The sequence below is a fragment of the Rhopalosiphum maidis genome, chromosome 1 (genome assembly GCF_003676215.2).
Source record: "Rhopalosiphum maidis isolate BTI-1 chromosome 1, ASM367621v3, whole genome shotgun sequence".
NCBI lineage: Eukaryota > Metazoa > Arthropoda > Insecta > Hemiptera > Aphididae > Rhopalosiphum > Rhopalosiphum maidis.
Window position 1 is genome coordinate 75,445,437 of NC_040877.1, and position 27,850 is coordinate 75,473,286.

A 27,850-nucleotide genomic window follows, 5' to 3' on the forward strand; every position below is an offset into this window, starting at 1 on the left:
ATTATACAATTTGAAAAAATGGTTTTTAAGTATGTTATTTAAAAATTCAAAAAAATCATACTTTGAAAAACTGCATTATTAAAGAAAAAAGAGGTTAAACATCTTGTATAGTGTATATAGAAGGTATAAATAACCTAATGCATTTTGCTTGTAGCTTTAACATTGTTTATTATGCTCGTTAAAATCGTTATCGTTTTTGGATTTGGCGATTTTACACATCTTTTTAAATGCGTTGTTTTCTGTTTCATAAGACCGATACTTTCTGAATATATACAAATACTGTGTTGTACCCCAATATAGATAAATAAACCGATAGTAGACGCCGCTGTTGTCTCGGAATGTCATAACATAAGGTACGTCTTTATTGAAGGGAATGCTACACTCCTAGTTTTATTAGATTTATAAAAAAAAATTTAAGAAAACCTTAAAATTTTTTTAATGCTATTTCAATGTAACTTATATTCGTCCCATTGTACCATATTATTTGCTGTTGCGTAATAAGACAATTATATATAAAAACGGTTTAACACAGAAAAACCGAGAATTAAGGTTTCAGTAATTATAGATTATAGATAAGATTATAAGAAACCAAATTTTTGCCACAAATATTATATAATATAATATTTGATTTTGCAAAATCGTTTTTATTTTTCATATGTTATGGATATAGATAAAATAATTACAGTATTACAGCACTTTTGTTTTTTATGCTAGATATATTTTGAATTTTAGGATTAAAATCGGAATTGATCTTGCTTGGACAAAACAGTTAAATTATAACTATGTATTAACCAATAATTTAGAGCTTCCTTTAAATTGAGTTTGTTTACGAGTACTAAAGTTGGATAATATAGATAAATATGTTGTAAATTTTTTTATTTAAATAAGCACACAATGATTACATACGTGTTATAATATATTAACCCAATTAATTTATATCGGATCTTATTTCATTAAACTGCTAGCCGTTGGGTACTAAATTATATTTGTGATATTAATTTTTATTTGCGAGTTTGATGTCTATACTGCGTTTAATATGTTATATACATATGCTGAATGTGATTCGGTAGCTATAGTTTCTTAAACACCTGATCCGGATATAGATACATACATACATTCGCAACATATAATGTTTATTATTTTTATTTGCATATAAGAATTATTACACGTTGTCGGTCAAGGGGCAATTGATGTTGAATCATAAAATGTTAAAATCTTATTTGAAAATCTTATGTAGAAAGTGGTGCAGCACACGACTGCAATAAAATAGATGTAATATATTATATTGGACAGGTTTTTTTTTATATTTTTATTATTATGTATGTTTAAATATGCCGTTTGTCTCTGTATCTGATATTATCGAAAATATAAATGTAAAGTAAAGCCAAATTTCTTTTTAGCTAACATAAACATACACTTGTATAGTTAATATTGATTGAACAAGTATTGTCAAACATTTTTTTTAATCTAGAAAGTATATTGTAACCTACATAATTTAAAATATTATGCCAGTCACTTTTATTCCAATTGTTTTCCTATTTTTTTATTTTTTTAAAAAGGTATCTGATGTTGCAGATATAGTACCTATCCATGTAATATAAGTTATGCTTTATTAATTACAAATGTGCCAACTGATCAATAAGCTTAAGATTCTATTTTCACTTAAAGCTTAAGCGAAAACAAACTTCATTATTTCAAATTTGAAATGAGTTGTTGAGTGTTTATACGCCAATGTCGTGATGAACATAATGATTGTAAATGCACCATTACAGAATATTAATTAAATGTTTGAATTTCACCTCTAAAAATAAAATGTTGATTAATTAAACTTGACTCGAATATTAATGTTTATTATCGTATTCTTTAATATGTATGTCACTTAATTTGATAAAGGTGTTATTATTTATTTATAATATAAAAATACAGGAAATTACGTAAAAGTGTCTATCAAATATAATATTTGAGTGCTTATGTTTTTCAAGTAAAATTTGGCTATATTTTATAAATACAATCCACATGTTTTTGTGTAACGTTTTTTATAATTGCCGTTATATTGTATATTATATTTTGTATTGCATAATAGTATAATTACCTTTTAAGTATTGTAACGATATATTTTTTTTTAAATTAAGTGTTAAACCAGGAAAATTATTCATTTTATTGTTATTATTATTTTTCAATAAATTACGAGGCTTTCTTACTTACAAATATAATTGTGTGTGAATTATTTTTACAAAAAATAATTAATAATTAGATTTCATTTTAAGGCTATAGTGATTGTTTTTATATAGTTTTACCCTATATTAGAGTGAATTAAAATACAAGTTCATGGTCATCAACCCATAGAAGAAGAATTTAAGCTATCAGTAATTAGATACATGTTGAAACCTGATCTATGTTATAATATTGGCATCCAAAAATATCGATTGCTTAATAGATTGGTATATACGTAAGATCATATACGTGAGACATATTATTATAAGTCGTCTAACATGACGACAATTTTACAATAAATTATACTACATTTTTTTTTGTACAAAAGACCATTTTTGGTATAATATAGATACTATGTAGGATTCTAATACCATAGTATTAAATGTAATAAATAAAATGTATCAAATATTATTAGGGAATACACGTCATTCTTATGACATCTTAGATTGAGTCAATTTTCACAGAGTCTTTCATGAGTTTGGCCCTTACTTTAATTCCTTTTCAGATGTCTATATTATAATTAGTTTATGAAGTTGGTCCGAACTCTGATTGCACTTAATCTGTGAAACAACGGTTTATGATGTTTTCGTGAAATATATTAAAATGGGTACAATAATATTTGTATCTTTTTATAAGAATATAGTTTTTAAAGTAGGTGCAGTTTGTTTAATGCCTTTCTTCGGTGAAGGTTAGTTATAATTAAAAATTATCAAATTTGAATTTCAATAAATATACATACTATATGTAAAAAACTAAACTTAATAAATACTCTTTGATTAAAAATGTAATTTATTGTCATAAAATGTATTTTTTTATGTATTTCATAAAATAATATACATATTGAAGAATTGGAAAAGTGTATCTATTGAATTTTATAATCTATGAATTGCAGTGTAGATACAATTCTTATAAACATTAATCATCTTATATATCATTAGGTATTTTCCTAACCCTAATTAAATTTGATAGGATTATTACGTTTCTGAAAGAATTGCTTGATTTGTGTATATGTTATATAGAGTACTGGTGATCAACTACGGGCCGCGGGCTAAATCCGGCTGGTTAGTTTTAGTAGTTTGCTAAAGACGCCTGAATTTTTTCCCGTGTAAATTTTCTGAATACATGTGTAGAATTTAAACGATATTATTGACTGATTTAAATTTTTTTATGAAAAAGTATGAATCATCGTGATGAAAACGTGTTGACTGCGTAGTAGTATATAATATAAGATTCTATGAACTAAGATTATTATGCATAAAATAACTTTTTAACAAAATTAGGTAGTATAGATTTGGATCACGTATATACAAAAAAAAACCGTACGTTTTGTTCCATTGAATTCAAGAAAATTATTTTGGCATTTAATGTAGTGTGAAATTAGTTATTAATTATTCGTTTTCTGTTAAGAGAATATTTTACTATTGACAATAATAATAATTTTTCTTTTTTAAATCACAATTATTTTAATTATAACATTTGCTAAATCTTTAACAATTGTTTTTTGGAATTTTTCGTAAACTATCTAATTTAGTTTTGAACTGTATGTCATGTTCATATAGACATGATGTATATAATTTGTATAGTTATAACATGAATATAACATAAATGAAATCGTAAATAATTAACATTATTTTTACTTCATAACTAGCCATGTACACAGGGGGGGATTTATGTGCTTAAACATTCCCCCCACCCAGGAAATATTTGGGGTTATATGGTTATTTACTTATTCAATTTTAATATTAATTTTGTTATATCAATGTTTATATTTAAAAAAAAACTATTATAAGTATACCTAATTTTCAAAAACATTCACCAAAACTTTTTTCTGCATACGTCCCTGGTCATAACTATAGATAGTATTTTTATAAACCTCCAAAATGATGTAGATTAGAATGTATATTTTCGTGTGCAGTGTTTGAAACCGATTTTTATCATTCACAGTCGTTCGTAATAAAAAAGCGTAGTGTGCATTATATTTAAATATACATAAACTATACATGCACATTTGTATATCATCGAAGTAATTTTTTCGTGTGCTTATGTAAAATATGAATTTTAAAAATAAAATAATTCTTATGCATCTTTATTACTTATAATTACATTTCGTGTAACTTGTTTGATGGCTTATGTTAGTAATTAGTATACATAATATTAAATAAATATATTTTATATTGAAAATCCGTTTATTCAGCGGGCCATATAAAAAAATTTCACGAATTTAAATCGTGGGACTAATACAGTCTAGATTAATATGAGAGGTTATAAGGTCATTAAAAAATTTTAAGAATAAAGTATTTTTAAATAATATTTCACGTTTTTGTAAAATTATATTGTACGGAATTAATATATATATAATAAATAGGAACCTGTTAGCTAGTACGTTAATAAAACTTAAAATGTGGTAAATCCTTGCCCCTTGGTTATATAATATTTCATTAAAATTATTTGTCATTATTTCAAAAATATCCTCCTCTTCAAATGTGTTAATATATATAAAGTTCCAGTACTTAACCTATAGTCACCATAATAATATAGTCCTCGGAGCTAAGTCATAAATACTACGGACAACTATTTCAGCATAACGTAAACGTATTTTGCTTAATATTATATAGGTACTTTTTACATATTATGAACAACCGAAAAGCCTTCTTTATTTTTTTGGGAATTTTTATTTTATCCTAACATTATAAAATATAGATTTTAGAACTCCTTGGGTTATTAATATTTTTCCATTTCTAGTCAGCATTTTTGTAACTAGAAAATTTTGTGCCCATTGCTGTTTTTTTATTTTTTTATTTTCTATTTATCTCAGTTTAGCGTTAATAAAGTTATTGTTTTAAGGCCAACTATATATTATACAATTCTAGAATCTCTCGCGTATTTTTAACTTCCTATATTCCAGGTATTATAATATAGTATTATAGTATTGTAATAGGATATTATTATATACATAGTTTTTATAAAAATAATATACTTATATTATTACTATCTCTGAATAGTTGAGAAAAATGATATACATTTAAAAAAAAAGTGTCAACGATGGAATATTTGATCGCGTAGACCGATTAAGAAAATTTTGTTCGAAAAATATCCACAATATATGTATAATATATACCATGAATATATTACATGTTTACTGTAGAATTATTAAAGCTCGCACAATAATATTATATTATTTGATGGTATAGTGTTATCATCCCACGACTTGTACGTGTCATCATTACGCACATTTAACACGGACGATGTGTTATTTTAAACGACTAAACGTGTAGTCAGAGTTTAGCGCATAAATCACATAGTTACAAACCACGGTGACTGTTTTCGGACACTACTAAACGAGGTATTAAACAAGAGTCGGTAGCGGTGGCGATAAAGTTAGTGTTGCGCAAATATAACAAATTCGAAAATAATTGATCTTCTCTAATGATATTGTCATCGGACTGAGGCCTATGTACAATGTTATTATTTTACATTTTTACAACAATTTTCTTGTAAATGTATACTAGCGCAGTTCTAACGGTTTTAAAAGATTTTTTCTCACATTAATGTTATTTGTATAGTCAACATTGAAAATATTTTGAGTATCACTTTTGGAAAAGATAAATTGATGCACGCAATAATCACATACTACCTACAATCGTTAACAAATAATATTGAATATATTTTTACTTGAAATTTTTCTCTTTTAATGTGAATTTTATTAAAATATTTAATATTTATTTAAACACGTTTTAGTAAAAACATAATAAATACATATATGCAAATTAAATAAATAAGATACAATATTAATTTTAATTTTAATCAGGTACGTTCATGAATGAAAAAATGTTTATTATTGTGTTAATAATTGATTATTACTCTCTACAAAAGGTTAGATTAGTAAGTTTAACATTTTTATAATTACAAATACTCCCTCCAATATACCATTATAAAAGGTGTATCTTAAAACGAACTTACACGTATTATATTTTATTTGTGATGTGATGAATGAAAGAATTATTATAATTAATATTAAATAATATATTATGCCATATTTTTGTTTATTTCAACCTACTGTATACAATATAATATACAGTATTATATTACTACTAATAGTAATATAAATTAATTAATAAATTATAAAAATATCATTAGAAATATATATAGGTTGACAGGTCGTCTCTCCTCGTAATAGTTTCTTGTATACCATGATTTATCATTGAATTCAAATTTAAAGCGTCTATATAAACTGACCTACTCAACGACCAAAAATACATTGACATCTCTTATACAGCGACTTGCCTGGTTTTTCTCTTATAATATGTTATTATAGTATCCAGTATTATATATAATGAATCAACATATTATTAAAGTTAAAGTTGAGATCATAATCTGTGTTTGTTTGTTAAACTCTTTATGATATTTCAATTTTTATGCAAGTTATTTATTTATTAATATTAAACAGGCTAAGCCCTTTTATACAGTTATAAATCACAGTGTTTGCATTCACAGTAACAGTAACAAAAATGTATAATAATGATTTACTAGAATTAACTTATTTTTACATAATTTTTACTAACTTTTTAGTTAATTTATTAAAGAGTTGAAGGGAAGGGGCACACATTATCAATAAACATCAAACGCCTTTAGGTTTATATGTATTTATATATATATAATTGTATACGAATTGTGAGTACCTATATGTAAAATATTATAATTGGGAAAGTCTCAAATCTCGTTTTTAAATATAATTATCATAAAATAGCAAACAGACATTTTTTTCTTAATTCATGTACCTAATATTCCGACAATAGCGTCTAAATAAAATGATGTGTACATTTAGCTGAGTGCCTACTTATGTACAATACCATGTATTGGATAAAACCGTGTAGTGGGCGGCCGGATGTTAGAGTGTGTGCGCCACAGTCAGGATTCACCTTGATGTATATACATGCATACGTGCGTGCGTGCGTGAAAACCGAACGAAAACCATTCGTGCATACTATACCTATAATATATAAAATATTTAAAAAATAAAGCTTCCTGCCGTTATTTTCATCTTGACATAGTTTCGATACGACCGCGACTTTAGTAGGCGATGCGCTACCGCCAAGCCACAGCACCGTGACAGCAGAGTTTTCTCGTTAAAAACACAAATACATTACCATAAAATTCGTGTGTATGCGTGCGCCTGTACTGTATTTGTGTTAATCAGAAATAATTAACAAGCGCGAAACAACGGGGTTCGCTCATTTTTGCGCGAAAATCAATCGGAGCGCAGAAACGATGGTGCCGGAACATTGCAATTTTATTCACAGCGGAAGTCTATTATTTTAATACGCGCCACGCGGTACCGTTCGTATCATTGCAGTGACACGGGTCACATCGCCTGCACAGATTTGTATATACTGACTATACTGCCGTTGCAGTTGATATTATTATTTATACACATGTATCTATACAACATAATGATATAACAGTTTTCTTGCATAGCTAAACTATTAAGTATTACCCCAGTCTTAATTATTCATCTTTATCGGTTGCGTTTTTATTACCTACTGTAAGCTATATGTATATATGTGTGTGTGTAGAATATTTGCTATTTATACTAGTTATTTTTGATAAGTTATGTCCCGTTTTTGTTTTAATACGTTCCGTCGATATTACATGTGTCGGATACGCTATTTCAACAAAATATGTATAATATTATAAATTATAATACGATATTATTTGACATGATTTCGTAGTCTTCCGTTATACGCGCTCTTTGATTATAGGCCGAAAATCTGTGTCCTCATTTTCGCAATATCTGTCAAAACCTCCCATAGTTGTCTAGCAAAAAAAAAAACTTGAAACAAAAACGTAACTGTTTCTCTCTTTCTTACTTTTCGATCTGGAATTGTTTTATTTTTTTTATGTATAAAAAGTTTCCGTCGACTATCACCTACCGTTATAAAAATACTCCAGAAAACGTATTTTGTCAATTATATACCAGTATATGCATTCAGACTCTAAAAAATATCATTCAAATTTAGCTATCACTTAACCTGCACCTGGCGCCCTCCTTTCAGTTATTACAACTCGCTCAAATTATTACGTTCGAACACATTGAGCGTATAATACATCTAGTCCAAATACATCGTAATTCAAGCGAATGTGCGCGTGTGGCCACCACCATCACGTCATTGTCCCAAAAATAATATAATATGGTAATGTCGTGTCTGACCTTCGAGTCGTATACTTGTCAATCATCGTGGCGTGTATAGTATTGATTCAATTCTGGTTTTATTTTGTGTGTGTGTGTGTGTGTGTATGTGTACAAGACAAAAAAACGAATACGTAAATTTTTTTTTCGTGGAGCATACCTATATATATATATATATATATATATATATATCATCTTAATGTACACTAGAGTAACAACAATATAATATATTAAAATATATGTTAATGCTAGTTTCGCGAACTACATAATATATACTCATATGTGTAGGTATATATATATATATATATATATATTGCATAGTAATCATAATATATAATTTTATGTTTCGGCTATGTAATTCATTAATTAATTTTTTATTCGTTAATTATATCACCGTTACGTGTTACGTAGTAGGTCGTTGTATATTTTATTTCTCAAACGAAGTATAAACATAATCATAAGTAGAAAGGACGCAGTTTTGTTTTTAATATAGGAGAGTATAGGCTTGTATCCCATTCATGACCACGAAACAGGAAAATTACTTATAAATATACAAATAACAATTTTTATTTCAAAAATTGTATGAAAACTAATTTTTATTAAATGTCGTACTTTCAGAACTTATATACTATATAGTATATAGAGACTTAAAAATTGTTTATTTTGAGTCACACAATGATTTTTTGTGGTAAAAGTCACTTTTTTATTTGAGTACCTAGTATTTACTTTTTTACATACTATAATATAGAATATGTGTTGTTTATTATATAACTTAAAAGTATACTGAAGCACCAAATTACAACCTAAATTTTACTTTTAATAAGTTAATTTATTTTTAATATATACAAGCGAACAAAGTATAGAGAATTTAGTAAGACTTATGGCCTATAGGTATATTTGATATAAATATATAAACATAATACATTATAACACATGCATATTAATTAATTAATTTTAATTTTTATCAGGTCCAATTGATTAATTCATTATAAATATTGGTTAACAATCGTTTAAAATACTTCACGCATATAGTTTATAGCAGGTACATAACTCATAAGATTTTATAGTACAATTGAATAGCATAATTGTATAATTAAACTGTTTAAAAAAGATTCAGTTCGTCATTGCTCAGAAACTCTTATAGTTACCTGACGAAGATAATATTGTAACCGTATACTATAAATTATTTCATATCAAAAATAAATAAAATATAACATACTACGTTTAAGCAATAAATTAAATTTAAAGATAAACTTCACTGTTATGATTATATAACATGTATCGACGGATAATATTTTTGTTTTGAATAGCGATCTGATATAATAAATTTCAAAGATACACTGTATATACGATACACCACTGCAGACGGGCACTGGTTTTTATTTACATGTAGAAATATATAGTTATAATTGGGTATTATCTATCGGTGGGAAAAGAGAAATTCGTTATATATATATATATATTCTATTGTGCTTGTGTTTTTTTTTTGTGACTAACAGACTGCATGTTGATGCCGCTGTGTAGTTATTTGCAAAGACAAAATACCAATTAAAAAAAATATATAATTTATTATTGTTTTTTTTTTACGTTCATATTATAATGTAATAATATGTAACGCTGCTCGACAAGACCAAATTTACTACTGTTCACCATCGACGAGTTATAGCTGGTTAAACGTTGATTTTTTTCCATATGTCAAAAATCATCTTTAACCACCGCCTGGCCAGTAGCCGATTTATTATGAACAACTGTAAAATGGCTGCCAAAAAAAAAAAAAAAACATTTATGTAGGTGTGTGTGTGTCAAACCCATCCGCTTTAAAACCCGGTAGCAAGCATCATAAGTAATGTTTTCTAAGTGTCGTACTTGCTATATAATAACCACCGCCTCCCCCCTCAAAAATTCATTTTACGAAATTATAATATTATATTATTAGTTCTTATATTATTTGCGATAAAATAAAAAATAACAATTTCAAAATCATTTTAAAAATTATTATTATATTATTATATAATTTTCGAACGTTTTGTAAAACAATAATTGACGTGCAGGAATTCGCGAGGTTATTCAATGAAAGTAATTTTAAAAAATATATTTTTATAGGTACATAATATATTCTTTAACTAGGTCACATTTCAAAAGTCCCTTTATTTTATACGATTATATCGCACACCTCGGGATATTCTGCGTGTAGTTGAATATTATTATTGTGTATATAGCCACGCGCTTATGTATCTATATAATAATATTATGTCCAGAGAACGCGCGTTCAAGTCACCATACCACCTTGCACCATCCGCAATCGTGCAAATCGTGTTCATTATAATATAATAATAATATTATTATTATATATATAGTTGTTGTTTTACGCATTTAGATATTATATTATGACGATGTGTGCCAGCTTATTTTTTATTTAAAACTCAGGAGTATTCAAGTTAGGTTCGTGCTGCTTACAATACTTATACAAACTAAAGTATATCATGTTTAATTAGTAATCCATATTCTATATGTTTTATGTTAATATTTTTTAAACATAAAGGAAAATATATTTTTAAGATATTGACTCTAGTAAAATGTGCGCGTCTTACATTATCATTTAAAATTTAGCGAAGATTGTATATGAATATTTATTTTAATATATTATGTAATGTACAATTATTTCAATTATATTTACCCAGTTATAAATTTATATTGATCATAAACGTGTTCATTAATATACATTTAATATTCTGTACATTAATTATTTTTATGTATCATTCAAAAAAATAGGTCGTTTTAATTAGATATAAGTACTATTAACAAAATATTTATTCTTTGGTGATTTATGTGTACCTACAGTAACTCGGTTTTACTTCTTTGCATCATTCCATGTGATTTGTAAAATATTCATTGGATAGATGAATATTATATAATCAGATTGAAAATTTAAATAAATAATACTTGTTTAAGTCTCATGTACAATATTTTCACAGTTAAATTTCATTTATGTCAAAATTGAATGTAACCAACTAAAACCGTACTTCTTTTTCATTATGAATTAAATGTTTGTTTTTATTTATTCACTGTAGAATACTGCTGTTTACTACAATATATACATATCGATTTTCGTAGTACTCACTCTATAAACGTATATTATACTTTTCATTCCGATACTGCTTTGGGCCTGGGTGTGTAACCATGATTTAAATACATCATCTTTGTTCACTTTCATCTGACTCATTTGTCTTCCGTAGTGACACTCCTATAGGATCTGTCCCGATTTATATACTACATATATATACGCGTTAAGTACCACGGCCTATTAATTAATCTAATTGCATCGACGTCAACTATTTTTCTTCCGTGTTTTGTGGATAGTTACGATATTGTATTACACTCCCCGGTTATACGTGACGTCAAAACCAAAATACATTCCAAACCATTTAGTCTCTATAAGGATTAAGGACTATATTATGTTTATATAAAGTTAACAATTCGGAGTAATTTGTCACCTTTCATCATGTTATACAGTTTTTTTCACCAAATGTTCGTAATTATTTATTTTTAATATAAAAAGACACAATATAATTACCTAAAAAAATAAAGCCAAAATCAAAAATTTGATTTAAGTGTCATGTCTATTGTTTTTACCTTAAACCTACCTCACCTTACTATCATCATCATTGTGGTAATCATTGATGCATAGCATATTACGTTTTACGTATAATGTATTTAAATAAAGCTCGACTTGATTGTATGTTGTTTGGTGTTTCGATTATTGGTGGTATTTTATTATTATTGCCTATCGTATTGCTATTTTTTCTTGTATAGGTACCTACGTACACATAAAAAGTATTAAAATCTTGTGGTAAACAATTTAATACGTATATTATTTTTTATAGGCTGTAATTTCATGTTTTGAGTAAAATATCGGAGCAAATTTGGTTATATCGTAGTGTACGCTGTAAAATATATTTTGTTACAGCCAGACATAATGATAACGTGTACCTGTTGGCTGTTGTGGTCGCGGTTTCGTAAACCATAATTATATTATTATTATAAATTATAATATGTAATATATATATATATATATTTTATATTATCATTATTTTATTATCACCATGTAGTATAATATTATTTTGTACATGATTTTCTCCGCTGGGGTAAACGTGATGCGAACGTGTTGTCGATTGTCATTGGCGGTGAACTGGTGGAAACTGGAGAGAGTGATTTGGCCGAAAATTGACAAACGAAATTCTTAATTTTATATTACAGTAAAAATAATAATGGAAATCCCGTGTGATTATTTGGCTAGTCATCAGACGAGGAAGTAACGCGTATCTGGCGCAGCGGTGCTAGTCGGCATTAAGCTGCATATAATATAATATTATTATACACGCGTACGTTTGAGTGCATAAACTACGTGTGCAAATCAAGTATCCTCCACCGTCGCTGCTATGTGATAATTATAAAATTGTGAAAACAACCGCGTGACAACATAATATTATGTATTTTCTACATATTCATGCGCCAATATAACAAATAGATGTGTATAAGATGATTTTACCAAACATACTCGCCCCCTTTTTTCCTTAAACAAATTATTCAAATTCTGATTTTTGTAATTTTTAAATATACTTACATAAGATTCAATTATTCAAGTATTTCGATTTATCGATATCATTAATTATAATAAGCGTCTCAATGAGATGATCCAAATTTCTATTTTTCAAATGAGAACCAATCTTTTTCTGTAAATTGTTTAGGAGATTATGTAAACGAGTCATTTCTATAGTTTAAATTCTGATTTGGATAATCCAAAATTTTATTTTATTTTTAAATTATTTAAATTTTAGAGTACAAAGTTCATTCTCGTAAGAAAAAAATGTTGGTATAGCCTCCTTAGATTGTATACAAATATTATAAGTATCAGGAAATATGGTTTTTAAGTAGACTTACTAAAAAAATTTTAATTTCATTTGAACAAATACATTATTAAAGGAAAAATGAAGACGAGCATTTTAGTGAATCACTCTGTATGTATTATGTTATATATCGAACGATGTCGGCTGAGTGCGAGGACACGCGAGTTGCTTTAGCTAGACTGCCAGAGTTATATTTATGACAACTACTACAATATACCTACGTGTTTCAGACGTCAGGGTATGCATTTGTACGCATGCGCTCATAACTCATACTAATAATTAAATAGTCCCTTAGTTTTATTATTGTAGCTGGGGTAAGATACGAGTATAGTGTAGGAAAAGACGGCCAATAAAATAGTTGTAATAATATTCTTTATTTTATAATCTAATTATGAGTATTCTCAGGTTTTTGTCCTTGCTATACACTTCTATATAGATCTTTATCTATATATTACTATGTTTATCGTATTATATAGATCTTCTAGTGGATAGAATATCCTGTTTCCTGGTGAGGTAGAAAAGACTGTTAATGATCATCGTACTATCATACTATTGCAATAGAAAAAAAGAGGATTTAAAGCGATAGACTAAACATATATTACAGAGTAAGTTGAAAAAAAAGTATTTGAATGTAAATTCCTACATGAGATAATTGGTACAAATCATCCATGTAGTATTGTAATGGGTATATGCGTATGGATATATAGTGTTTATACACGAATAAAAACTATAACGAATACAAATTCCCCACCCTCATTATTCAGACTCGGGACTAATAACTTAAATAGTTGATGTGGTTAAAGTTTGTTTGTTTTTGTGTTGCATCACAGAGTCATTCCAATTCATAATTGAATTTAGCCTATTATTTATAGAAAAAAGTTACATTGATTGTATTTATAAAAAAACAATAAGATAATAACTACCTAGTAATATAGTTAGGCAGTATAACCTACCTAGTTGAGATTATGTTATAAATTTATAATTTTGTATAATATATGTTATTATAGTATTATATATTTATACGTTATACACTTGTATAGTTCAGAGAGTAATGCAATACCGCGTGGAGCTTACCAAACCCCGGATAAATGTATATTATCGCGTGAACGATGCAATTAAAATTCACGTATACGGGTGTTCAGTATTGTCTGCAGACCAATTGACCATGATGTGATAAAAAAGAAAAACATAAATTGTCCATGGTCCTACAACTGAATATTAATATTTTTCGATCTATCGTCGACAATAGTGACATAGTGTTGTTAATCGATGTGATGCCACTGTGCTTATCGTCGTAGAAATAAATCTGTTCCTAGAGGCAGAGGCATCCAAAAAGGATGAACTCTGGTGAAAGTCGTTAAAATTTTACAAAAACTATATATAAATTCTAATAAAAAATATATTGTTGGTAAATATTAAATTTAAGTGATCTAATTAAATTACCATATTATAGATTTAAAATAAATCCAAATTCTTTTAATTTGATGCGTGTACATAACTTGCGATCACAAAGATCCGTTAAAAATTGCAGCATATACCATATGATAATATGAATAGCGTTTGAAAAATAATGTTTACTATACACGTCAATTTCGTGTATAACAATATTGTAACTCAACGGTTACTTTTTATTTATGGTAAGAAACTAAAAATTCATTTCTATCTTCGAAAAATTAAATATTTAACATAATAACACCAACACAAAAGTGGTTTTCAGTATGAGTGTGGTGACATAAAAATTCATTTACTACATTTATTTGTTTACCGGTGTTTTTTTATTTTCTGTCAGACACGCATTGAATATTTAACATCGCTATATTGATATTTTATTAATTTAATTTAAAAAAAAAAAAAATCAAAAAAATCTTCTGTTTTTATTATTTTCAACATTCACTTCGCATTAGTGCGTTTGAAATACAAATGTTGTTCACTGCTGAGACATGGTACCTTACATGGCGAATAATGAGATCTATATAGTGGTTTGACTGTTTCAGTATCATTCGATTGGGTAGGTATTATATTTTGTACGAGAATCTGGTTTCGACTTATATTCATATTCGTCCATAAAAGGATAGGATTCTATCGCACACCTTCGCTGTAATAAAATAAATGTTGTATTTGTTATACATCGATCGCTATCGATCAATATAATGCTAGTTAATGACATATTTAAAATGTAAAATAATTTGTTATTTTATAAAATATGTGGTCTGAACGTATGTGTAAGAACAAAATAATAAGTTTTTTTATTTTTTTTATTTTGTCAATAAGTTGTTATGTATAAGAACACAGTGTTCAATAAGATAATTTATTAGATTTAGTTTTAAAATACATTAACTATGTACGTATAGTGTATACCTATATAGTATTTATAGATATTATATTATGGTATCTGTTGCATAAACAATTGCATGTGCAGCGTGCAATTTTATAAAAACCTAATGAAATTGCCACGTATACTCTTTAGAGTTTTGGAAATGCCATGATAATAATATTATAATATATTACTATATATATATATATATATAAATAAATAAATTCAACCTGACAGTTTTAAATACAGTAAGAATATCTATTTAGTATTTTTTAATCCAACTTGAATTAATATTATTTATTTGTTAAACGATCACGAATGACCCCGTTCATATGTATACATCTCGCAGACACCAAGATAAAGCAACTACGACTTATTATTGCTAATATTTTATTCCTATGTACGTATTATATATTGTACCTGAACACTGTGCCATTATGACATTTCAAGGACCCACGTAAAATATTTTTTATATTGAATAAAAGCTATGTAGTCTTTTAGATGAACATTTTAAATTAATATTTTTATTAATAATATTTATAGGTAATGTATTTATCTAATATTTATAAAATACGGATATTGTATAGATAGTATTTTGTATGTACTATTGAATCGATTAAGATTTTGAAATATTTTAATTTAAATTTTACAGAGCCAAAACCGTGGAGAACCTAGAGCTAGTGGTCCCAGGTCACTATTTATACGCCGTTCAGAAAATGGATTCGGTTTCACGTTGCGCCATTTCATCGTTTATCCACCTGAATCATATCTGGTAAGCGCGTTGGGTATATTTACCTAAATAATCAGTAAAATCGCCAATTCTATTAAATTTTTCCTATAGGTATATTATAACGTTTATATAGAAAACATATTTACCGTGAGCATTATAATATGAATCTCATTGGATTTTTTTTTTTTGAATAATTTTTCTTTTTTTTATAAATTGCCTTCGTTGGCCTTTTTATAGTATAAACTCTAAGTAATTACACATTTAACCTTGACCAGATCAGATACTCACATCCAGTAGTAACATAAACAAGATAATTCAGTGTACAGTTAAAAATTAGCTACTGATATTTTTACTACTGTGTATACAAGAAATAGTATAACTAATTATTTTTTTGCCGCAGTATCCTTAAGTTTATGTTGGTTAATAGTATATGTATTAAATATAACCACGCAACATAAGTTTATATTATTATGATATGTAATATCTTTGGATCCATCGGATACGTTAAGTTTAGTAATTTTAACTAATTACTGAATTCCAGTATTAGATAATTTCGAACATTTTGGTATTGTATACACATGTGTAAAATATATTTACCACATAATCAGTAATATTGGTATCATAAAGTCAGTAGTTTTTCTTTGTCATTCAAAAAAAAAGTAATTCATTTAAACTCTAAGGATATCATTTTATAAAATACACTCATGTGTCATGTATGATGAGAGTATTACATTTGAACTATGTACACAACAAGAGAGCTTATAAAATATAATAATTCTAGTCATTTATATTGATATAGCTGTTTCTTTAAACAGACAATATATCACAAGACTAACTTAATGTACTTATTTAGTATTGAAAAATCAAATTATATATTAGTATCGTAAGTCAATAAGGATTTGTACTTTTTTAGTAACAACCATATTATAATCTTGATGTATAATAACGATATTATATTAATAACTGTTTTTCTTTAATATTTTTGCATCAGATTTTTTTGAAGATTTTTCATGTTGTACAATTGTATACAATATACATTCTAATAAACATTATAAAAATATTTTACCATGAAAATTCAGATCTTTAATGTTTCATATAATTTTCAATATGATGAAAAAAAAATTTTTAGAGTAAACCTTTTTTTTTAAGAAACGTTCAATAATTTTTAAATTGTGTATTAGAATATACCTACGTATGTTTGTATATTAATAAACATTATATATATATAATATAACTTTTGTGCCAAGTTTTCAGATAAAAATTGTATGGACTATAAAGTTATAAATGTTACAATTAAAATAATAAAAAAAAACATTCAAGTATTAGTTTATAAGAAAAATTCATCGTTTTATTTAAACTTTTAAACTTTGTCTATAATGATATATGCACAGTATTTTAAATTATAGAAAAATAACAATCACAGTTATTCAATTTGAGCGCCTGAATATACACATTTTACGCTATATATTTTATGTTTTGCTAGGCATCTTTTTTTTTTTTATTGTTGACTAATCTATTGTCACCGCTGTGTTTTTATACATTATCTCACTGCATATTATTTTATCTATCTGTAATGTCTTGTGAGATACTTCACCTGGTTGCCAATTATTTTTGGTTACAAAATGTATTTTTGACTTTGTCAGAATTGCTTATTATTCTCTTGTGTGTGTGTGTGTGTGTGTGTTCTACGGAATGTATGAGCTCTCGCCACCTGTAGCCAAAATAAAACGTAAGAACTAAATACACCTACTGCTTATAGGTATATAGCATATATTACTGTTTGTTTTTTTTGGAACGCTTCTCTGTTGTTAATGCTGAAAAATTAACGGATAGTGCATACGTCCAGGTCAAACTAAATAAAAATGAATTCATCTAAACCATTTATAATATGTATATTTTTATTTGGAAGTGCATTAAAAAAAATACTAAAAGCTTTTTTTCGTAATAAATCATTAACAGCTCTAAAAGTGTAGTTAGTACTTATAGTATTATGTTTCAACGCAATTATATTTGTTTGGATTAAATTATTTTGTTTGAGAATTTAGAACCTGTGTTTTATAAACTAAATTTAAATGAGTATCATAAAAATTTATATCGAATGCGTATAGCTAGGTAGTGGATTTATTTTATTTTACACGAAGCAGCGTTATACAATAATTATAAAACTAACATCTATGTATATTGGATATTACTAAGTGGCTTATAACTTACTTTATGGGATTCATCGATTTGTTATTAGAATTATTACACTTTGAAGCGTGTACACAAAAATATCTTTGTCATCTACTAAAACCCCCCACAATGTTCCATTATCCTATAGTTTGAATTTACTATTTTAGTCAGTTATTTAAATCATTAATGTATTTTTCGTTTATACATAAAATATACCCTTTTTAGTTTTCATTATGGATTTGACTATTTTCTTATTTCACATAACTCTGTATATAATGTGTATGAATCAACTATTACTATTTTATAAAATTTATTTAGATATAAATTATTTTAAACTTCTTAGTTTTCACATTTCCATTAGAGTAGTTGGTATTTAGAAATTATATGTTTTTATTATTATAGTATTATTATTAAAATTAATTTTACATAAATATTTCTAAAATACATGTGTAAAATTTTTTTATAGACATTTCCAAATTAAAATTTTGACGATGTTCGATGTGTTAACGAAAAATGATAATTTTAATTATATTTTGTAAAATAATAAAAATGTGGGTAATAGAATTGTTATTTACTGTACAAAATTAATATTTCAAAAATATTTAAATACATTTCAAGCTATTATTCGATGAACTTATAAGAACATCGTTCTACGTAGTGGAACTTATGTAATTATTTACTTTTAAATTAATAACACTTATTAGCTATAGTAATATTACTAATATGATAATTATTATAAAATATAAAAAATTTGTTTTTGTCAAAATTTGTTTTATATATGGTATTACTAATATAAAAATATCCTTAAAAATGTAGGCTGACAACAAACTATCTCCGCTGAGAATCGTTTTTCAAGGTATACAATGATTTACCATTGAATTAATATGTAACACATCTATTACAGTGACTTATACTAAATATAGGTAGGTATACTAATCAATTTCTCGGTATTTTGTTTTTTTTTTTGTATAGGTAATAATACATTTGTTGTACATGTACCTATACTTAATTATAAGTACCTACACATTAAATTATATTTTTCCTTGTGGCACACATTGCATATACTTCTGCGGTTTGTTTTTATTAAATCTAACAGTGATGACTAATAATTATTTGCCCTCAATAATGTGTTATGTCGATCTACAGGTTTTGGCCGGAGATGAACGGTTGGGTTTGCGACAGGGTGCTGGCGCCTTTTCTGATGAACCGATGGACACAATATTTGTAAAACACGTCAGGGAACACGGTCCGGCTAGTGTAGCAGGTCTCAGTACTGGCGACCGCATAATCAGCGTCAACGGTGAAACGGTGGCCGGTAAGTCGTACGCACATGTCGTGCAGGTCATCCAGCAAACGCAATGCTATCTCTATTTGCTCGTGGTGCCCATGGAAAATGATATTCTACAGTTGGTGAGTATATAATATAAAGTCTGTCTACTGTTGCCAACCTATATTATTATGACACACGCACGATTCTCTAATTTAATTATTGTATGTACTAGAAAAGGTGCAAGAGTAATACGTAATAAATACGAGTTACTTTAGCGTATAGCGTGAATAATATCATGTGGTGTATACTGCAGCCAACTACCTACACACATATATATATATACATATATTATTATATTTATTATTGCGTTTTTTAAACTATGCTTGATCGGTAGATAGTCGATGATAGTCGACTTTCATCCATATAATTGTAGAATTTTAGTTACGTGCTACAACTTATAATATAATGTTTATATATTATATCTTCTCTCTGCCTGTTATATAAAAATGCTTTGTAAATTTTTCTTCCACATAATTTAATTTCCATGGTCACATAATCATAAATTAATAATTATTATTATTAATTAAATACTTTAAAGTCATTAAAAGTCTTAATTATTTAAAACATGTTATACATTTTATTTTCGTTGATACGTATTTTTTTTTTGTTATTTAAATATTTTAAATTTCAAGATTCAAAGCGGGCAAAGTCACAAGGGAGGATTGGTGTGAGTTAACAGAGTGTTTTGACTCACCCTAAGAGATGGCGGGATAACTGAGTTGGTGATAGAGGATAGAGTCCCCTAGTATATTAATTATAATATGATTACTAATTGATAGTGTTATAATATATTAACCGTGAATTTGACGTGTGTCGCAGTATTTCAGCGAAACGGCTCACAATCCCGAAACAAATCAAAGGCCTGGCCGCCTAAAAACGGCTATGACATCTGGTAGCGAACTACGTTTCCATCATCACCGTGGTCGCGATTCCAGTCCCATCTATCAGACCGTCTGGGATTACCCCCAACATCGCAGCAGCGTCGGTGGAATTGGCAGTGTTAGTGTCAGTGACGCAAAACCATCGTCAGCCGCGGCTCGATTCGTATCGCCGCACCGAACGTCTGGCGTCCGGCGGTCGTCTGTCGCTGATACGAACGGCAGTGGCGGCGGTTACCCGCACCACCGAAACAAGCCAGCTACGACGCAATCTAACAACCCTAACGCCCGACACAGTATGGACATAGGGGTGGCGTGTCGTGACGCACTACAGTTGCAAGTGGCGACCGACAACTCGGCGACCCATTACCGGCTGCATCGTCAAATGCAATACAGTGGTGCATCGCAGCCACCGCCCCCCGTTGATCCTGTCATCATGTCCCGGATAAAAAAAAGTCTTGAACAGAAGGAAGAGTTTCTCCGCCGACCCGTAGTTCAGCATCAACAGCAGCAGCAACAGCAACCAACCAAAGAGTTCTATGCTAAGCCGCAAAAACTTTTGCCGCCCATGTGGCCGCCCTCACTCTCGTCGTCGTCAATTAACCAACCGAAGCAATTCGCGGAGTGTAGCTCTCCATCAGTACAGGAAACCCCATCTCCCACTCAACCACCACCGATTACATCCAAGCCAAAAGGCAAACAGTTTGTTAACACTTTAGGAAAAATACACGAAGATGGGAACAGTGGTGTCACTAAATCACCGATGGCGGGCGCCGATACTGCGGACCATCATCACCCGAAACAGACAGGCATGCTGCAAGTGGTTTCCATGCGAGCCAAACAGTTCGAAAGCGGCAAAATCGACGACAAAACAGACTTTTACAAGAGCGAATTGGCCCGATTAACGTCTAAACACAATGTTCCTAATGTGGCTGTGAGGAAAATGGAATATGAACAAAAACTATACACCGATAAGAAACATCCCTCCACCACAGAGCAACAAGAGATTACTGACGATTCGATTACTAGCTACAGTAGTGAGTGTAACAACAAATAATAATAAGTTATATGTTTCTGACTAACGTGCGCAAAACATGAGGTTTGCTTTACCTGAAGGACATATGTCAATTTTCAAAAAATATTTTAACTAAATGAAAAAAAATTATTAATTTAACAATTAAATAATTATAAGCATTATCAACGTAGGTTGTTTTAATCATAATATGTACGATTATTATTAGATTTTTAATAATTTTTATTTATGTTACAACAATGTATTAATTCTTTTAATTAATATATTCAATTATTTAACTCCTTTTTCCTTATGTTTTCATTTTTCATATAATTTTATATAAATATCGTTGTATAGTATTATTTTATCAAACAACACTCATTATTCAAAATCTATTAATGTTTTTGAAAATATTTTTTTAGACAATTCTAGTTGAAATAATACAATTTATTTAAAAAATATATTTTTTAATATTTTTAATGTTATAATTTTTTAAGTCCCTCGCTTTTTCGGATGAGAACTTACATTTATAATCTCATATTCTACTAAAAACAATTTGAAATTAAAAATGTATTTATCATTCAAAAACGTAAAAAGCTTAACGAAAAAAATATTTAAAAAACCGTTAGTTGATTTTAAAATTATGAGTGTTTTATAAAAGAATCATTCCCTATGTAATGTACCTTTTTGAGACTAATAAGTTTACGGTACTATGTATGTATGTAGAAAAGATGTTGATCTGAATCTTAAAATAATTTACATATACCCTTCAGGTAGAATTAAAGTCGTTCCGGTATAGTTAATCACTGAGACAGTTTCGTATTCAGATAATTTAGAAAAATTTACAATATTAAACGTTAAGAAATATTTTTGTTTTTAACTTTTCTCTTGCACGCAGGTTCTTCTGATAAATCAATCTCTTTCACCAGTCCTTCCGTGGGATATCATTCCGGAAATCTAATCGTACCGATTGGTAGCAACAAAATACACTGCGATCCTCCCAAAGAATATGAACCACAAAAAGGTAAGGCCGTACAAACGATATTTATAAATATTTAGCTATTTTTATACTAAACGAGTATAATTGTCTAGTTCTGAGCTTTTGTCATGTACTGCGTCGGTTAAAATCGTGCTAGACGGACAACAATACGAGTTCAGACTTGCATGAGATGGGTGTACTGTCATGCAATATTTATTATTATTATTTATGTGTTTACTTACTTAACCTAACCACAATTGGAGTATTTGACAAAAAAGGGGTTAATTTTTTTAGACGAGTCTATTTCTAAAGATGAATCGTATCGCTTCAAACCGGTGGTGCGTCAAGATTCCTACCTGGCCGCATGTAAAAAGCCCACTATCATAGGTGAGCTAGTAACAACTATATTATTCCAGATAGATTATAGACTTATAGTATACAATCGTGTATAATATTACATGATTAATTTGATGTATTATATGACTGCTGTATTATATCATACACATCATGTACCAAAGTACCTTGCACCAAGTGCTGAGTTTTTATTTTTATTTAAGGCACTTATCTTAATCCTATAAACCGCATTCTGGTTTTCAATCTAATTTTCATTTTCATGTATCTATTCATTCTTCAAAACTATTTTCTATCGTGATCATCGACTATCCGCCGTCCGGTGATTCGATTTTCCTTTGACACTATACTTACTATATATATATATTATATTTTTAAGCATTATTACTTATATCTATATTATAATATAAAATATTATTATAGTTGATTATCCAGTAGCAGAATGGTTTTACACAATCGATTTAGTAGTATATATAATATTTTGTGTTGTAGATTAGTTTTTTTTTTAATACTTAAATAGTTCTATATTTATTTATAGTAGAATGCGGAGTGTAATTACTGTTTTTTGAATACAGGCTTTGTTATTAAAATGCCACTGTCAAATCGTATGGTTTTCGTTCCGTTTCAGTAACGTTTACAGTAGATAAATTACGGCCTTGGTATTAGTTTAGAGTGCTGTTACGACGTCGCAGTATGTCTGTAGTTAGATGAATCGGTGAGAGAAAATTTCGTGGTTGCGAACACGATGATTTTTGATAAATTGATGTTGATAATAAAGATAATAATAATTAATGAAATTCTGTTTTAAACCGGGTAACTGGTATAAGGCTTGCTTATGCGTTTTTTTTAAGTATTTTAAAATAGCTCTCTCCGTACGGCACATTACACGCACTCTTCAAGTAGGTAGATGAGAAACGAACCACTAACCGAAATGTAAAATAAAAATAGCACCGACGTAGTTCCTATCACCATATTATTTTATTATTATAAAATTATTATTACATTGTTACTAAAAGATTTTGCGTCCAAATATGATTTCATAATGTATTACATTAAAATATAATTATTATTTTTATTATTTTATTTTGCATATGATAAAACGATAACAATATCATTATTATTAATTGTTTTTAGTTGTTAATTATATAATCTACATAATTATTTGTTGCTTTTTCCAATGAACGTAAAAACACGCAAGATGCTTCTGTTGATGCTTTTATTTTGTTGTTATCGTAGCGGTTTCTATATAAAATGTGTATAATATATTATGTGTAGGTATGGATAATATTATGCTCGTGATAACAAAATCGTTATGGATTATAATGATTATAGGAAACTGTAAAAGCGTTCAACAGTGACTTTACCATCTATAAGTTGATCATCCTTAAAAATTCAATTTTAAACGTATTATCTAATAAGAAAAAGAAAATGAACTTTAGTTTTTGATGAAATATTTACAGACATAATTTTGAATATTTTTGTTTACTTAATAAATAAATTCATTCATACTTACAGTGTACACAACTTTTATAATTTCTATAGATTAATCGATTTGCATTAAAACTCCTACAGTTGTATCAAATATATATTTCTTTTTCAATTTGTCTATACAAATTGTATTGATGAGCATTGATATATTTTTCGTACAAACCCAAATTTATAGGACTTTATTAGCGAGAATTCTTGTACCTAATGTTTGTGTCCGGAAACAAGTAATAGTTGTTAATATAAGTTTCCTCGTCAAAATAGAACTTGTAAACTATAAAACTGAATTATTTATTATAGTTAATAACTATTTTGTTTCCATAAAAAAAAAATCATTTTTGATTTTTAGATAACGATGTCATTGTATTATAGTCGTTATAGAGTTGCCCTCTCAAATTCAAACTTCTAAGTCAGTTGCGATAACATAAGATTATTCTCTTAAACTTTTCAAAACCTACGTCAAGGATAAAAATAACTCGGTGGCCGGGTGCTCGTAAATAAATCGATTTTTTATTCTCCCTTGGGACATACGTACATAGCCGCGTGTTTCAAAAAGCAAAATTAAGTCTTATGGCATTACAAAATTAATATAATTTTTTGTCATTAAAATATTTTCATACTCTCCGTCATCTACCGGAAAATAATCTTGTTCGTGTCGTTTAATAATAATACCTAAACTTGATTGATTATTTATAATAATAATAACCACAAATCCCGTCTTAATAATTTATGTTGATATATTTCAACTATGGGTATTTGATTATAGGTCACTTCAAATTTCACATATTTCCTATTATAGTATAATATACATACATTTTATTATTCTTTTTTTTTCTATCCAATCCAAGACTTGTATAATACGTATGAGTATGTATATTGTATATATTTTATACATATATGGTATAACTATATTTCGTATACTATATTGTGAACGATAGTACCTATTTTGTTTTAGACAAAACAATTGTGAACGAAGTTGTCTAAATAAAAACGTTTGAAAATAATTTTTGGTTCGACCTGCTTTCCAACGTTACGCCAGTATACAGTACATAATATATTATTTGCATTGAATTTGTTTTTTTTTTTTTTGAGAAAAAAATACTAAAGACATTATGCACACGTCATCTGAAAATCGGCCGTAAATCGTTTTTGTACATCGGTTGTTTTTTTTTTTGCCTTTATATTTCTTGTGTTTGGTAAAGAGAAAGTTGTCACAAAATCCTAATCCCAGTTATGTGTACCTATATATTTAGGTCCAGACGTTTTATGTTTTCGGGTGTACTGTGTACCTATGTTGGTAAAAGACATTTGCGTAGTTTAAATATATACTCATACAGTTATGTGAGTCATAATAATAATAATTAAAATTCGATTTAGGTTATGTCCTGTTCACGGTACAGGGTTCATGTATAGGTATATATATATATATATATATATATATATATATATATACATTTTATTGTGCCAATTTCATAACGACTTGGTCAACCAAAATATAATGATTTTATTTATGTGATATTGTTATTATAATATAATAATATATTTGTCAATAATACGAAAATAATTGTGTGAAGAGCGACGAAACCAGAAGCCGATGGAAAACGGAGCGGAAAAGTCAAAAACCCGTCGGCGGAACGCGCGACCGACGCGCCTCGAGCTGCCCAAGGATAGGCCTGTCGATTTTGCCGCGCAGTCCACTGGCTCCAGCCAAGGTTAGCCTGTTGTGTATTACACAGAAATGGAGAGTGATGATTGAAAAAAATAGAAAAAGAGAGTGAGATAGAGAGAGAAGATATGACATCAATAATAATAATAATAATAATAAAACGAAAATTCTCCTTGTTTTCTTCTTCTTTCTACTTGAAACTAGAGAGGCCTTAACACTTTTAATTAATTTACAATCGATTTAAACAACATGGAAACGCATATAACAGTAATCGATTAGATCCGCTGATATTCACACAGCACGTACCACGTATAATACACCATTATTGTAAGATAATTTACTAAAATATACTAACCACTGTATTATGTATAGTGTAATATACGACATATACCTATTATATTATTGTGATGGGAAAGCTATAATATAATGAAATGTATATAACGATAAAAATGATTAAAATTTCACCAAATTAACAAAATGCACGGAAGATTTATCGCAGAACTGTTGACTTCTCAACGGCATGCATTAATAAATAATAACATTTCATAATATACCTACATCATAATCATAGACATTTTCAACCATTATAATATATAGGGATTTATGTATAGTCCTTGCAGTAATATGAATTGAGTACTGGATGTCTTTATTGAACAATTCAAATTTTCTTTTACTCTTTTTTGCCCTCCAATACAAGATTTATTATAATAATTAGTTTTTATACAGTGCCTAAAATCTCTCAAATGTCAATGTACACCTCGATTAAAAAGCATCTGTATCTATATAAACAAAAACTTTATTTAGTGTTTATAAATTATCATTACAAAAAGATGTATTCTCTCATCCGTTTCGTTGTACACGATCATGTTAATATTGAATCGTTTAAGAAATGAAAAAAAAATATTAGTACCTATAATATTATTAACACCTTTGGCCCACCAGCAATGATCGATCCCTATACGTCATTTGTATTTAAAATATCATAATATGTATTTATACTCATTGTCAACTGGTTGTCACGTACATAAATTACGCTATATAAAAAAATAACCATATGTTAAACTGCAGCTACACTGATAAATCGGTGCGCCCGCGCTCACAATACCTATAATATATTATTAAAAAAACATAATGCACAAAATATTAAGCTTATTGCTACTGCTTTAACGTGTAATACACATAATATAATATGTATGTTATTCTATTTTGCATGCACACTACTGCTGCAGTTATGTAGTGTTTTCCGAGATTTATTTTACACTTGACAATTGACATCTACACATACTATGTATACGTAACGTATATATGTTGTACGCCATTTTAATATTAATAACACTGCAAATTCGCAATAACACTGCTTTTTGGTTCAGAGTACTATATAATATATATACCATACGTTGAAGTATATGTTCCTATAATAATATACAATACTCTGTTTCCAAATTGAATGCTAACGCGGACGAATTTTTTTAGTGTCTTCAGACGATACGGAAACTGTGGCCGGAGCCACCGAGCTTCAAAAACCGTGTGAAATGATTACGTTGAGACCGGCTAACTCAAGTCTTGATAATGGTGAGGGGAACTCTACATTTTACCACTATCCTTTTGAAATTTACTCTTTCGAG

General features: G+C 28.1%; 1 protein-coding gene across 11 annotated transcripts in view; it reads left to right on the forward strand.

The window, feature by feature from the left end:
- LOC113555524 (rho GTPase-activating protein 21-B) overlaps positions 1-27,850 on the forward strand; it is a 62,323-nt gene that overhangs the window by 20,572 nt on the left and 13,901 nt on the right. For 7 of the 11 annotated variants that reach the window (XM_026959894.1, XM_026959896.1, XM_026959897.1 and 4 more), the window contains 7 exons: positions 16,275-16,394; positions 19,671-19,934; positions 20,674-21,769; positions 22,643-22,768; positions 23,018-23,110; positions 26,134-26,271; positions 27,699-27,797. In XM_026959894.1, coding sequence (XP_026815695.1) covers positions 16,275-16,394; positions 19,671-19,934; positions 20,674-21,769; positions 22,643-22,768; positions 23,018-23,110; positions 26,134-26,271; positions 27,699-27,797 — 1,936 coding nt within the window. The remainder of the gene's footprint in view (positions 1-16,274; positions 16,395-19,670; positions 19,935-20,673; positions 21,770-22,642; positions 22,769-23,017; positions 23,111-26,133; positions 26,272-27,698; positions 27,798-27,850) is intronic. The other 4 variants (XM_026959899.1, XM_026959900.1, XM_026959903.1 and 1 more) reach the window with 4 other exon arrangements.